This window comes from Zingiber officinale, chromosome 1A (genome assembly GCF_018446385.1).
Source record: "Zingiber officinale cultivar Zhangliang chromosome 1A, Zo_v1.1, whole genome shotgun sequence".
Classification (NCBI taxonomy): domain Eukaryota; kingdom Viridiplantae; phylum Streptophyta; class Magnoliopsida; order Zingiberales; family Zingiberaceae; genus Zingiber; species Zingiber officinale.
In genome coordinates, this window is record NC_055987.1 from 2,478,178 (window position 1) to 2,493,104 (window position 14,927).

General features: G+C 40.7%; 1 protein-coding gene across 1 annotated transcript; it reads left to right on the forward strand.

Annotated features, from left to right (window-relative positions):
* Window positions 1–10,615: 10,615 nt before the first annotated feature.
* LOC122039060 lies at window positions 10,616–14,311 on the forward strand. The gene is made up of 4 exons (XM_042599073.1): window positions 10,616–12,810; window positions 12,919–13,233; window positions 13,316–13,415; window positions 13,514–14,311. Exons 1-4 carry the CDS (start codon window positions 10,616–10,618, stop codon window positions 14,309–14,311), a joined length of 3,408 nt encoding a protein of 1,135 aa, XP_042455007.1.
* The last annotated feature ends 616 nt before the right edge of the window (window positions 14,312–14,927 follow it).

A 14,927-nucleotide genomic window follows, 5' to 3' on the forward strand; every position in this document is an offset into this window, starting at 1 on the left:
TATTATCAGTTATTACAGCTATATGGATCAGATATCCATTGGGTGGGCTCCCACAGTAGCCCCTAGGTTCAGATAACCTAGGTCTAGGTTCAGATAACCTAGAACAGCAAAGTAAAATAAAACATTATTGAGTATTTTATTTTTTCAGATGGCACTGTACTGGATTAGATATCCATGGGTTGGACTCCCACAGTCGTCCCTAGGTTCAGATAACCTAGTAACCTCGCTGGATTCGAACTTGCAATCCCGGGTCTCGTAGGGATGCGCGCATAGCAGGGCCCCAGCAGCATGTTTAGTATTTTCATCTATTATTATATATAGTTTTTCCAAAATATATAATCAGTGATGGAAACACTAACTTAGTTTCAGTTTCAGTTAAGTTTCATGATTTGAGTTCATGACCAGTTAGATGTATATGCTCAGCTTGTTTGGATGCCATGATCAGTTCAGTACATGTTTGTATGCCATGCCATGTTGCCATGCTCAGTTCAGTTTTCAAACAGCATGTTTTAAAAACATAATCGCATCGTTGCATGTTTTTGTGAGGTAGATGGTTTCTTACTAAGCTTCTTAGCTTACAGATGCTACTTTTCTTATACTGCAGATACCGGTAAAAGAAAAGTGGACTAGCGGAGGCTGGAGGGCGATGCTACGATGATGTGTGTGTGCAAGGGGTCTGGAATAAAGATCCTTGGGATCTACACGCTTTTATTTCAGTTTTAGTACTTAACGTGTCTAGTTTTATGACTTAGTCTTGTTACTAGGTGTTTTAGCTTAGTAAACTATGCCTTGTTTAGTTTATCATGTTTAGAATGTTAGTATTTACATGCTAGAGTGTTTTTCATATATCTAGAGCTTGTGTATGTGATTTTTGGCACGAATCAGTGCTGGAAATCAGAAATTCTGATTTCGTTTCAGACTATCAGAACCTGGATCGGTCATCAGACCGATTCAGTGCCATTCCTTTTCCTGGATCGGTCAGCTGACCGATCCAGATGGATACAGTAGCCTACTGTATCTCCCTGGATCGGTCAGCCGACCGACCCAGCATCGAACAGAAGGCATCCCAGCATCTCCAAGTGCCTGGATCGGTCTGCAGACCGATCCAGACACACCTGGATCGGTCTTGCCGACCGATCCAGCCTCTGCTGGATCAGTCCGCAGACCGATCCAGCAGGGCACAGAATCGCGGCAAGTTTGATCGATCCGTGGATCGAACAACAGTTAGCTGGGAAGTTAGCTTTGAGTTCTAGCTCAGATGGGAGGTCAAGTATCCTCCTTAGCACATATACCCCAACCGGAAAGGTCTTGAACCCTTCCTTATAACAGCATGGGTGTACCAGTTGTCAGTTTAATAGAGTCAGTTAGTGAAATTTTATTTTACCCAGTTTCCGCATAGTATAGCACAGTAGCTTCAGTAGTTAATGTTGCGTTTTCAGCTCACAGCTTAGTACCCAGGAGTTGGGTCGTTACAGAGTGGTATCATCAAGTATCCTCCTTAGCACATATACCCCAACCGGAAAGGTCTTGAACCCTTCCTTATAACAGCATGGGTGTACCAGTTGTCAGTTTAATAGAGTCAGTTAGTGAAATTTTATTTTACCCAGTTTCCGCATAGTACAGCACAGTAGCTTCAGTAGTTAATGTTGCGTTTTCAGCTCACAGCTTAGTACCCAGGAGTTGGGTCGTTACAGAGTGGTATCATCAAGTATCCTCCTTAGCACATATACCCCAACCGAAAAGGTCTTGAACCCTTCCTTATAACAGCATGGGTGTACCAGTTGTCAGTTTAATAGAGTCAGTTAGTGAAATTTTATTTTACCCAGTTTCCGCATAGTACAGCACAGTAGCTTCAGTAGTTAATGTAGCGTTTTCAGCTCACAGCTTAGTACCCAGGAGTTGGGTCGTTACAGAGTGGTATCAGAGCAAGTTCCTTACTTCCTACACACACATCAGCATTGTGCCTACAGCTTCCAAGTAAGAACATCTCTCACTCAGTTTTGTTTTCAGCTTTCATATCAGTTATATGTGCTTTCATGTTTGCTCTCATGTTGGTAGTTAATTAATTCATGTTTACAGTGATAGTATTTAACATGTTACCAGTAGTTAACTATAACATGATAGCCTAGTTATATATATGTGTTCTCTGCTATTCAGAAAATGGTACGAGGATGTCCAACTAAGAAAGCATCAGCGGCTGAGCCCCAGCATGAGGCAGGCAGTTCAGTGCCTCCCCCAGACCTTACAACACTAGTTGAACAGCAGCAGGAAATAGCCTCCTTAAAGGCTAACCAGCAGACTACTCCCCCAGTCACTCCAGTATTGAACCTCACGACTCCGGTAATTACAGAGGTTGTACCAGCTCAGCCTGCAGTACCCAGTAGCAGGGGCTAAGAGAAAAGCTTACCTTATCCAGTGGCAGAGAATTAAGCCCGAGAAGTTCTCAGGCACCAGCGAACCATGGGATACTCAGGCATGGTTTAAAACACTGGAAAGTACGATGGAGCTTCTAGACTGGCCAGAGCACGAAAAGGTGAAGTGTGCCTCCTTTTGTTTAACAGGAGACGCACGCATGTGGTGGGAGCGGATTAAATCGAAGTGGCCAGTAAACCAGATGACATGGGCCAACTTCGAGAAAGAATTCTTCGAGGAATTCTTTCACATGCAAGTCACGAACCGACACTATGACGAGTTTACAGAATTTCGTCAGGGCAACCTATCAGTTCAGGAAGCCGTGAAGAAATTCAACAGGTTGGCCCGTCTGTGTCCAGAACTAGTCAGCTCAGAGAAGGAGCGCGTACGTTTGATGCTGAAGATGCTCGGACCTGAGATCGCAATGAATGTGGTGGTGGCGTTCATAGGCCACAAACCACGGAGGAGCTAGTGAGTAGTGCTCTAATCACCGAGCACTATCGACAAAGCATCACCAGTGACGAGTTTCCACAGGCCCAAGGACAAGTGGCTCGGTACTCGTGAAACAAGGACATAGCTCCAACCGGAAGGGGAAACGCAAGGCAAGCGGTGACCCAAAAGGAGGGCTAGCTGGAAAACATTCCAGACATCCCAAGTGTGCTACTTGTGGGAAACACCATCTAGGAGTTTGCCGCAAGGGTACGCGAGGTTGTTTTGAATGTGGACATGAAGGGCACATGGCTAAGCGTCCGAACAAGACGATCTTTCCTCCACCACAGTCGATGGAGTTCGAGCCGTCAGCATAGTACACGGATGTATGCCGCCTTAGATGGTCCACAGATCAGCCAGGGTAGATTAGAAGCCCCCACAGCTATCACAAATGCACGGATTTTCTCACCGACCCGAGAGGACGTAGCAAATGCCTCGGCAGTTGTCACAGGTCAGATTAGTATTTTACAGCCAAGTCTTATTCGATACTGGGGCAACCCACTCTTATGTATCCAAGGCATTTGCCGAGAAATTAGCAACACCTCCGGAGTTACTCAGTTTCGACAATACTACCCTCAGGAGACATTATGGCATCTACGCTGGCTCGGGCGGTGCCGGTCATTATAGCGAGAGAACTTTTGGTGATCGATAGTGCTAGAAATGATGACTACGATGTCATCTTTGGAATGGATTTTCTGATCAGATACGCTTCTATAGAGTGCCGTAAACAAAAGTCATATTCAACCTGAAGGAGATGCAGTTTGAGTACATAGGAAAACCAAAGAGAAAAGCCGGAAGTTTCTCTCAAGCTATTGGATTCGGGATGCATGGGATTTTAGCAAATGTAGTCAACACCGGCCAGGACAAGAACCAAAACTATCGAGATTCGAGTCGTTTGTGAATACCCAGCAGTTTTCCTGAAGAGCTACCAGGCTTAGCACCGGGAGATTGAATTTGAGATAGAGCTCATTCCCACAAATCTAATTTCCAAGGCACCGTACCGCATGACTCGCAGAATCAAGGAACTTCAGAGCAATTGCAGAGCTTCTTGACAAGGGTTTCATCGCCCTAGTCACTCACCCATGGGAGCACCTGTGTTGTTCGTGAAGAAGAAGGATGGAAGCATGCGCCTATGCATAGACTACCGTGCCTTGAACCAGTCACAATTAAAAGCAGTACCCTCTCCCCGGGATAGATGACCTGTTTGATCAGCTAAAGGGAGCCACAGTGTTCTCTAAAATTGACCTCGGATCAGGATATCACCGGGTTAGAGTCAAGAAAGGTGATATACCTAAAACGACTTTCGGGACCAGACACGGACATTATGAGTTCGTAGTCATGCCTTCGGCGTGACAAATGCTCCACTACTTTCATGGACCTCATGAGCAGTATTCAGAGAATACTTAGACAAATTTGTCATCGTGTTCATCGATGACATTCTTATCTATTCGAGCACTCGGGAGGACCATGCGAGCATCTGAAGACAGTTTTGCAGAACCAGCTGTACGCCAAATTCACGAAATGTGAATTTTGGCTGGACCAGTAGCCTTTCTCGGTCACATCATCTCCAAGGATGGTGTTATGGTAGATCCAAGATAGAAGCGATAAATCTGGAAGAGACCGAGCCAAAGGAAATCGAAGCTTTACGGGATTAGCGAGGCTACTGAAATCGTGAGGACTTCTCCAGATAGCCTCCCCAAAGCTCTCACCAGAAGAACAAGAAATTTCGGTGGACAGAGGAGCTTCAACGAACTAAAGCGGAGATTGACCAGTGCTCCTATTTTAGCTATACCAGGAAACACGGACAACTTCGACATCTACAGTGGCGCCTCTAAATTGGGATTAGGAGCAGCAGCAGGGCAAGGTGATCGCCTATGCCTCCAGACAACTCAAGGATTATGAGAGGAACTATCCTACTCACAACCTTGAGCTTGCAGCAGTGGTGTTCGCTCTCAAGATTTGGAGACATTATTTGTACGGAGCTCAGTGCAGAGTGTATACAGATCATCAAAGTCTGAAGTATTTCTTTACTCAGAAGGATCTGAATATGCGATAGCGCAGATGGTTAGAGCTGGTCAAGGATTATGACATAGATATCCTCTACCATCCAGGAAAAGCTAATAAGGTAGCAGACGCACTCAGAAGGAAGTCCAGTGCTACCTTATTATCTTTAGCAGCTATGTCACCACCCCTAAGGAAGGAGATTACAGCTTTTAGTCTCGAGCTTATAGTCGGGCAGCTTTCCACTATGTCCTTAACATCTACCTTGCTTGATGATATCCAGATAGCTCAGGAGCAGGATCCTGAAATCCAGAAAATTAAGCAAGGGTTAGCAGAATCGGAAAGTGGAGAGTTCAGAGTGTCCACCAGTGGGGTAGTGTACTGTGGTGACAGACTTTGTGTTCGGTCGGGAGGAACTACAGCAGATTCTAGACGAGGCTCACAGGACTCCCTATCGATGCATCTGGTTCCACCAAAATGTATCGTGATCTAAAGAAACGATTTTGGTGGCCTAGGATGAAGCGAGATATCGCCAGAACGTCCAAGATCTGTCTAACTGTCGAGAGGTTAAGGCGGAACATCGGCGACAGGAGGAGTTACCGATCCAGTTCCGAATGGAAGTGGGAGGATATCTCTATGGACTTCATAGTGGGATTACGGAACCACGAATGGTTTTGATGCTATCTGGGTAATAGTCGACAGTTGACTAAATCAGCCCACTTCTTAGCTATCGAATATCCTATTCCATGGAGCAGCTAGCTCGGTTGTATCTCAAGGAGATTGTCGGTGCATGGAGTCCCACGAACCATTATATCGAACAGAGACAGCAGATTTACATCCCACTGGAAGTGTGTACGGTCACTATGGGCACCCGGTTAAAATTCAGCACAGCCTTCCATCCTCGGATAGATGGTCGACTGAACGAGTAAATCGGTACTCGAAGATATGCTCGAGCTTGTGCCCTAGATTTCAAGGAAGTTGGTGCAAATATCTGAGTCTAGCAGAATTTTACAACAACAGTTATCGAGCCACTATCGGCATGGCACCTTATGAGGCACTCTATGGGCGGAGGTGCGGATCACCAATCTGGGTATGAGAGTGGTGAGCAAGGAACTAGAGCTTGAGACGGATCTAGTAGCGGATACCACAGCACCATACAGCAGATTCGCGGAGGATAGAGGCAGATCAGAGCCGTCAGAAGAGCTATGCTGATACACGACGCAGACCCCTAGAGTTTTCAGTTGGGGATACAGTTTTCCTCAGAGTAGCTCCCATGAAGGGAGTCATGCGTTTTGGGAAGAAGGGCAAGCTAGCTCCCAGATATGTGGGACCATACCTTATCACGAAGAGAGTGGGCAAGGTAGCATATGAGCTAGAGCTACCTCAGGAGATGTCAGCTGTCCACAACGTATTTCATGTCTCCATGCTGAAGAAGCATATTCCAGACGCCACCCAGGTGATTGAGCCCCAGTTGGTACAGGTCCGTGATGATCTCAGCTATGACAGTCGGCCTATTCAGATAATAGACCGAGCAGTAAAGAAATTACGGAACAAGGAAGTACCATTAGTCAAAGTCAGCTGGCAAAATCACACAGCAGCAGAGGCGACTTGGGAGACAGAGGCCAGCATGAGACAGAAGTACCCAGAATTGTTTTAAGTTCGGAGACAAACTTTTTACAAGGTATGGGGGATTGTAAAGCCCGAAAAATTCCCGAATTTATTTTAGAAATATCCTATGATTTTTCTAGATTTTTAAGATATTTTTACATAATTGTTTTTTGGAGTACCGGAAGTAGCAAAAACAAATAAGTCGCAAAATGGTTTACGCGAGAATCGAACCCGGGACCCAACGGAGCCTACGACTTATTATGTGTTCCGGAAACCAAGTGAACCCAACAGGGTCGTGCTGAAAGGATAGGAAATCAAATATATTTATATTTGATTTGGGAGAAATAACTATTTGATATAAATAGAAAACTTAAGTGGGATTGGTTTATTTCTTTTGGGTTCGGCATTTTCTCTCCTCATCGAAGCCTTTCTCTCCCTCTCCCGTTTCTTTCTCTCGGCGCAGCAAACAAAGCAAAGGAGACCTAGGGTTCCTTCCCTAGGATCGTGTGTTCACTTTCCGGCGACAACACCAGCACGAAGTCGGTTCTTCTCCGCGAGAGGAACGCGAGGACGTAAGTGGTTCGTCGAACGGAGCAGTTTTTTTTTCCGGAAAACCTAGCGGATAGAATCGTAAGAAAACCTTACGATTGAGGTAAGAAACCCCTCACCTGCAGTATAATTGCTCTCGCCTGTTAGTTTTGGTATTAGTTCAGTAGTTCTACAGTTTTCAGTTTTAGGGGTGCTTTTAGTGCACACCAAGCATTCGGCAGAATGCCCAGTTCAGTAGGATGCACCAGTAGGCGTCCCAACAGCATGAAAAATATATTAGAAATATTTTATTCAGCTTATTATCAATTATTACAGCTATATGGATCAGATATCCATTGGGTGGGCTCCCACAGTAGCCCCTAGGTTCAGATAACCTAGCTCTAGGTTCAGATAACCTAGAACAGCAAAGTAAAATAAAACAGTATTCAGTATTTTACTTTTATTCAGATGGCACTGTACTTGGATTAGATATCCATGGGCTGGACTCCCACAGTCGTCCCTAGGTTCAGATAACCTAGTAACCCTGCTGGATTCGGAACTTGCAATCCCGGGTCTCATAGGGATGCGCGCACAGTAAGTACAGTTGTCAGGGCCCCAGCAGCATGTTTAGTATTTTCATCTATTATTATATATAGTTTTTCCAAAATATATAATCAGTGATGGAAACACTAACTTAGTTTCAGTTTCAGTTAAGTTTCATGATTTGAGTTCATGACCAGTTAGATGTATATGCATGACCAGTTCAGTATTCCTGCTTAGTTTCAGATACAGTATGCTATGCTCAGCTTGTTTGGATGCCATGATCAGTTCAGTACATGTTTGTATGCCATGCCATGTTGCCATGCTCAATTCAGTTTTCAAACAGCATGTTTTAAAAACATAATCGCATCGTTGCATGTTTTTGTGAGGTAGATGGTTTCTTACTAAGCTTCTTAGCTTACTGATGCTACTTTTCTTATATTGCAGATACCGGTAAAAGAAAAGTGGACTAGCGGAGGCTGGAGGGCGATGCTACAATGATGTGTGTGTGCAAGGGGTCTGGAATAAAGATCCTTGGGATCTACACGCTTTTATTTCAGTTTTAGTACTTAACGTGTTTAGTTTTATGACTTAGTCTTGTTACTAGGTGTTATAGCTTAGTAAACTATGCCTTGTTTAGTTTATCATGTTTAGAATGTTAGTATTTACATGCTAGAGTGTTTTTCATGTATCTAGAGCTTGTGTATGTGATTTTTGGCACGAATCAGTGCTGGAAATCAGAAATTCTGATTCGTTTGAGACTATCGAACTGGATCGGTCATCGACCGATCCAATGCCATTCCTTTTCTGGATCGGTCGGTGACCGATCCAGATGAATCTGATAGCCTCAGTATCTCCGATCGATTAGCCGACCGACCCATCGAGCGAAGGCATCCCGGCATCTCCAAGTGCACGGATCGGTGCACCGATCCGGAACCTGATCGGTCTTGCCGATCGATCCGACCTCTCTGGATCGGTCCGAACCGATCCAGGTGAATCGCGGCAAGTTTGATCGATCCGTGGATCGAACAGCAGTTAGCTGGGAAGTTAGCTTTGAGTTCTAGCTCAGATGGGAGGTCAAGTATCCTCCTTAGCACATATACCCCAACCGGAAAGGTCTTGAACCCTTCCTTATAACAGCATGGGTGTACCAGTTGTCAGTTTAATAGAGTCAGTTAGTGAAATTTTATTTTACCCAGTTTCCGCATAGTACAGCACAGTAGCTTCAGTAGTTAATGTAGCGTTTTTAGCTCACAGCTTAGTACCCAGGAGTTGGGTCGTTACAGAGTGGTATCATCAAGTATCCTCCTTAGCACATATACCCCAACCGGAAAGGTCTTGAACCCTTCCTTATAACAGCATGGGTGTACCAGTTGTCAGTTTAATAGAGTCAGTTAGTGAAATTTTATTTTACCCAGTTTCCGCATACTACAGCACAGTAGCTTCAGTAGTTAATGTAGCGTTTTCAGCTCACAGCTTAGTACCCAAGAGTTGGGTCGTTACACCTATTCTAAATCCTTCTTATATTTTCTCGTTCTCCCTTGCGACCTCTTCCTCGCCGACTCTACTTTCTTCTTCTCCTCTTACCTCGTTGACTCCTCTGCTTACATATTCTCGTTCACGACTGTTTTTCTCGCCGACTCTTCTGCTCTTATCTGTCGACTCTGCTGCTCGCATCTCACCGGCTTGGTCAATCTCACCGACTTCGTCTGCTGCTGCTCTCTCAAAAAGTAATCCCTAATTTCTTCTCTTCCTCTTGCTGTGTGGACTGCCACAACGCACGTCCTTGCTTTTTTCGGTGGCCACTGCCACAGACTGGTGTGCCACCAAATAATTACTAGAGACAACAACAATGTTAGACGCTCAGCGACCAAATTTACAAAAATTTGTGAGATTGATGTTGTTGAGGTCAAAGCGGCAGAGAGGCATGCGGATTGCTATCCTACATTGTTCCTCACAGATTTGTGAGATTGCCTCACAAATTAATTTCTAATTTGTGAGATTGCTGTTTGGTAGGATAATTTGTGAGGCATGTCGCATGCTTCAACAAATTCTAAGGACTTCAACAAATTTTGCTTTACTATTTGGTTTGTTATCTCGGACACTCCTTTTGCATTTATTTCTCAATTCCACTCTAGAATAGGAGATATGACTTGTCAAGAACATCAATGATTTATTCTAAGGACTTCACCAATGATTCACAGATATCCTCTTTTAAAGCTTCTATTTCTTTCTTAAGAAAATCAATTTCCAGATTTTTTATCTTGCAAAGATAGCTCACTTTCTATGAATTCAATTCTTAGTAGCTCTATCTCAACTAGCAATGTTTCCTTTTCTCCATTATGTTCCAAGCCAAAAAGATTTCTTTGCTTGGAAGGTTGACACTTCAGATTTGAATTATTGCACTTCTCTTATGAAGTCTTTTTACACTGCTTCCTCTTATGAAGTCTTTTTGCAATGCTTCCTCACAGTAATAAAAAACCTTTCAAGTTTTCACCACATGTATGAACTCGATCATGTTAAAAGAATATTAGAAACCTTACTATATATACTGGAGCATGGAGATTATAATATTTCTTATACCATGTAGATTGAGGAGCAAAATAAGCAGTAGCATGTGAAAACACTCGCTAACATCCATGTAGTTCATACACAACCTAAGCTAATATTGCATCCTGAGCTGTTAATTTAATATTTTTTTGAATATTTACTGTTTTATTAATGAAATTATTCATCATTAATATTATTCTAGCAATGCATATCAAGTTCTAATATTCAACATTTAAATGTCTATTGTTCTTTTAGTATTTTATATTTGGAGATATATATCAAATCTTAAAATTTACATGTTATTATTGATTGTCAAAATATTGAAGGTGCTGAATTAATACAAATAGTCTTTTAATAAATGTAAATGATTAGATAACACTAAAATTATAGTTTTAGAATTGAATGTTATAAAGTTCTCTTATTTTGGTTATAAAACATATCTGTATATTTTCTAAAAATGCAGAAAATGTCTACAAATCGTAATTGGATGTGGCATCAAAAAGATGATAATGGTTTTCTTCTCAATGAGTTTATTGAAGGAGTCAAAGGATTCTTAAAGTTTGCCTATGAACATCCAACTTGTATCTATGATAACAAAATAAGATGTCCATGCAGCAAGTGTCGTAATAGAAAATTTTTAAAGGAAAAGGATGTGCGTTATCACCTCGTCAAAAATGGATTCACTCGTGGCTACGAGCAATGGCATGCACATGGTGAACCATTACAGAAAACTAATGATTATGAAAGAGTTCATAATGAAGAAGGATCTCGTTATAGAACTATGGTGATTAAAGGTATTGATCAAGATATTGATTGGACTTCACTAAGTAATGAACAACCACCGAATTATGATGCACAGAAATTCTTTGACTTATTAAAGGATGCTGATGAGCCACTATGGAATGGTTGTAAAAATCACACTAAACTTTCAGCTGTGGCACAGTTGTTAAATCTTAAGTCTGAGTATAATCTACCTGAGGCATGCTACGATAGACTTATGTCAATAATAAAAAGTATGTTACCGAAGAGTGATAATTTACCACCAAATTTATATAAAACAAAGAAGCAACTTGCCAATCTTGGACTTGGTTATAAGAAAATTGATGCGTGTGTGAATAATTGTATTTTATATTATGAAGAATACAAAGACTACAAAGAATGCCCCATTTGCTTTCATCCCAGATTTAAACCCAGGAAGCCTGGAGTGCGGAAAGAAGTGCCTTTTAATGTCTTACGGTACTTACCATTAATACCAAGACTTAAGAGGCTTTATGCATCTACATATACTTGTGAGCACATGACTTGGCATGCAAAAAATCATTGTGTAGATGGAAAAATGGCACACCCATCTCATGATGAAGCTTGGCAGCATTTTGATTGCACTTATCCTTCATTTGCCTCAGATCCTCGAAATGTGCATCTTGGATTATGCACAGATGGATTCAGCCCATTTAGTCATCAAAGTACCCCTTATTCATGTTGGCCAGTGATTATTACAGTTTATAATCTTCCTCTATGGATGTGCATAGAAAAGCCTTTCATGTTCCTTAACATGGTTATTGCCGGACCAAAGAGTCCAAGAAAAAATATTGATGTTATTTTACATCCTTTAATAGATGAGTTAAAAAAATTATGGATTGCTGGAATTGAAACCTATGATGTGTGTTCTAAACAGAACTTTCAAATGAAGACTGCACTTTTGTGGACAATCAGTGATTTTCCAGCATATGCAATGTTGTCTGGTTGGAGTACTCATGGATGGTTGGCATGTCCTTACTGTATGGAACATACTAAATCATTCCAACTTAAATGTGGGAGGAAGGCTTCTTGGTTTGACTGTCATCGCCAATTCTTACCATATGATCATCCTTTTAGAAGACAAGCATATAAGTTCCGAAAGGCTAAGGTTGAAAAAGATTCTCCACCTCTTCGTTTAACTGGGGAAGACATTTATCAAAGAGTAAATAGACTCCCACATGTAACATTTGGGAAACCACTAAGTGTCACCCAACCGATTGATGGATTTGGCAAAATGCATAATTGGGTTAAAAGAAGTATATTTTGTGAGCTACCTTATTGGCAAACAAATCTTATTCGGCACAATTTAGATGTGATGCATATTGAGAAAAATGTATTTGATAATGTTTTCAACACTATCATGGATGTCAAAGATAAGACGAAGGATAATGCTAAAGCTAGAAAAGACTTGGAGCAACTTTGTAGCCACCCTGAGTTGCATTTGATTGAGCACGCAAATGGTAAAGTTTACAAACCAAAAGCACCATACACTCTGAGCAAATCACAAATGAAAGAAATATGTGTCTGGGCTAAATCTTTAAAATTTCCAGATGGATATTCATCGAACATATCTCGTTGTGTAAATGAAAGCGAATGCAAGTTTATTGGGATGAAGAGCCATGATTGTCATGTATTTATGCAAAGATTATTGCCTGTTGCATTTCGTGATCTTCTTCCAAAATCAATTTGGGAAGTATTAATAGAATTAAGCAATTATTTTAGGGATATATGCATAACTGTGTTGCAAGTAGAGCACATGGAACAAATTGAACTAAATATTATTGAGATACTGTGCAAGCTTGAAAGGATTTTTCCCCAGCTGTCTTCGATTCCATGGAGCATTTGCCAATTCATCTTGCATATGAAGCTAAAGTGGGTGGACCTGTACACTATAGATGGATGTATCCTTTTGAGAGATATTTTTTAGATAAATTTACTAATTCACGTCGATGATAGTTATATATATCTAATAAAAATGTAAAATTATTTCAGATTTTTGTACCATTTGAAGAAAAAAGTGGGTAATAGAGCTCGAGTTGAAGTTTCTATTATTGAAGCTTATATGATAGAGGAAGTCTCAACATTTTTTTCATCATACTTTGAACCAAACATCCAATCACGACTAAATCGAATTCCACAAAATGATGATGGAGGAGCAGTAGATTCTTCTAGCGGGTTGTCAATTTTTACTCACCCAGGACGAGCACTTGGCTCTCGAGTTGCAGTTAGATATCTTAAAGATGATGAGTTAAAAGCTGCCCATAGATACATCTTGATGAATTGTGACGAGATCGTTCCACTTATGACGTAATTTCTTTAATCATACGTTCTCTCTCATTATTTTAGCAATTGAGAATTCAAAGTCATAATAATCACTTGATAAATGTAGGAAATCTATTGAAGTAAAGAAACAACAATATTCAGGGATCAATGACAAGGAACTTCAAATATTATGTGATCAAGAATTTCCTCAATGGTTACTCACTTATGTAAGTATGCAAATTACAATCTTAATTTATACATCAATTTCAAATAGTTTATCACAATATTTTTAATCCATTTAAGTTTAATTTTATTTTAATTTTAGATTCAAGAACATCCTTTTGAGGTTGATGATGACATAAAGAAGCTAGCACATGGTCCAAATAGACGGGTTTCAAGTCATAAAGGATACTTTGTCAATGGATTTAAATTTGAGACCATGGAACATGGGCGTTACAAAGCAACATCAAATTATGGTGTTTGTGTGTTGGGGAGCACCGTCAATGAGTATGAAGTCGACTACTATGGGGTGTTGGAAGAAATTCTGGAATTGAAATATTACGGTCTTAAGGATGCTATTGTATTGTTCAAGTGTCATTGGTATGATACATCAGATAAAGGGATGAAAGTGCATAGGTTGGGTCTTGTAGAAATTAATCATAAATCAAAGTTAAACACAAATGACCCTTTCATATTGGCTGCTCAAGCCCAACAAGTGTACTATATCACATCTCCTACCATCAAACATGAGAGGAATGATTGGGTCACAACATGCAAAGTGAAAGCTAGAGGAAAGTTTGGCATACCATTCCTTGAAGAGCAAGATGAAAATGTTTCACCTATTGTTGAGGTTGCTTATCAAGAAGAGGAGATATCCCATCCACACCTTGTTCTCACAGATACAGATATTGATGATGATAACATTATTTGTGATGTTGACGAAGAGGAATTAAATTCAATGGAAATTGAGGAGCTTCATCGTGTTATGAATGGCAAGCAAGTTATCGCAGATTGTGAATCGCTGGAGGAAGAATTTGAAGATTTTGAATCAGACGAAGAAACACAAGATGAAACGGATCACGACTCTAATAATAGTGCTAATGAAATGGAAAATTATAATTAAATATAAGTGTTATTTTGTTTAGCATTAATAATAGTGCTATTTCGAAGAAACACAGATCACGACTTTAATTGCTATAATTAAATGTATTATGTCGTGTAATGAAACAGATTGTGAATTACTGTCGTTTATTGCTTTATGCTACTGTTCTATTGATGCATAGTGCTACTACTATTGTTCTATTGGTTATGTACTGTTTCATAAATTGCTATTGTTCTATTACTGCTACTGTTCTATTACTGCTATTGTTCTATTACTGCTAGTGCTTTATTAGTGCTATTGTTCTATTGGTTATGTACTACTAGTGTTTATTACTGCTAGTGTTCTATTGGTAATGTTATATTTATGCTAGTGTACTAGAAATTCTGCCGTTTTATATGTACTATTGTTCTATTGGTGTTACTGCTATTAGTATTGGTGTACTGCTATTGAAATTCTGCAATTGTAGTGGTGATCTAATGCTAGTGGTGCCTAACGTAGTGGTGATCTAATTACTGCATGGTGATCTAATTTCTATTGAAATTCTGCATGATGATCTACTGCTATTGTTCTATGTACTAGAAATTCTACAGTTGTAGTAGTGATCTAATTACTGCATGGTGCCTAATGCTAGTGTTTA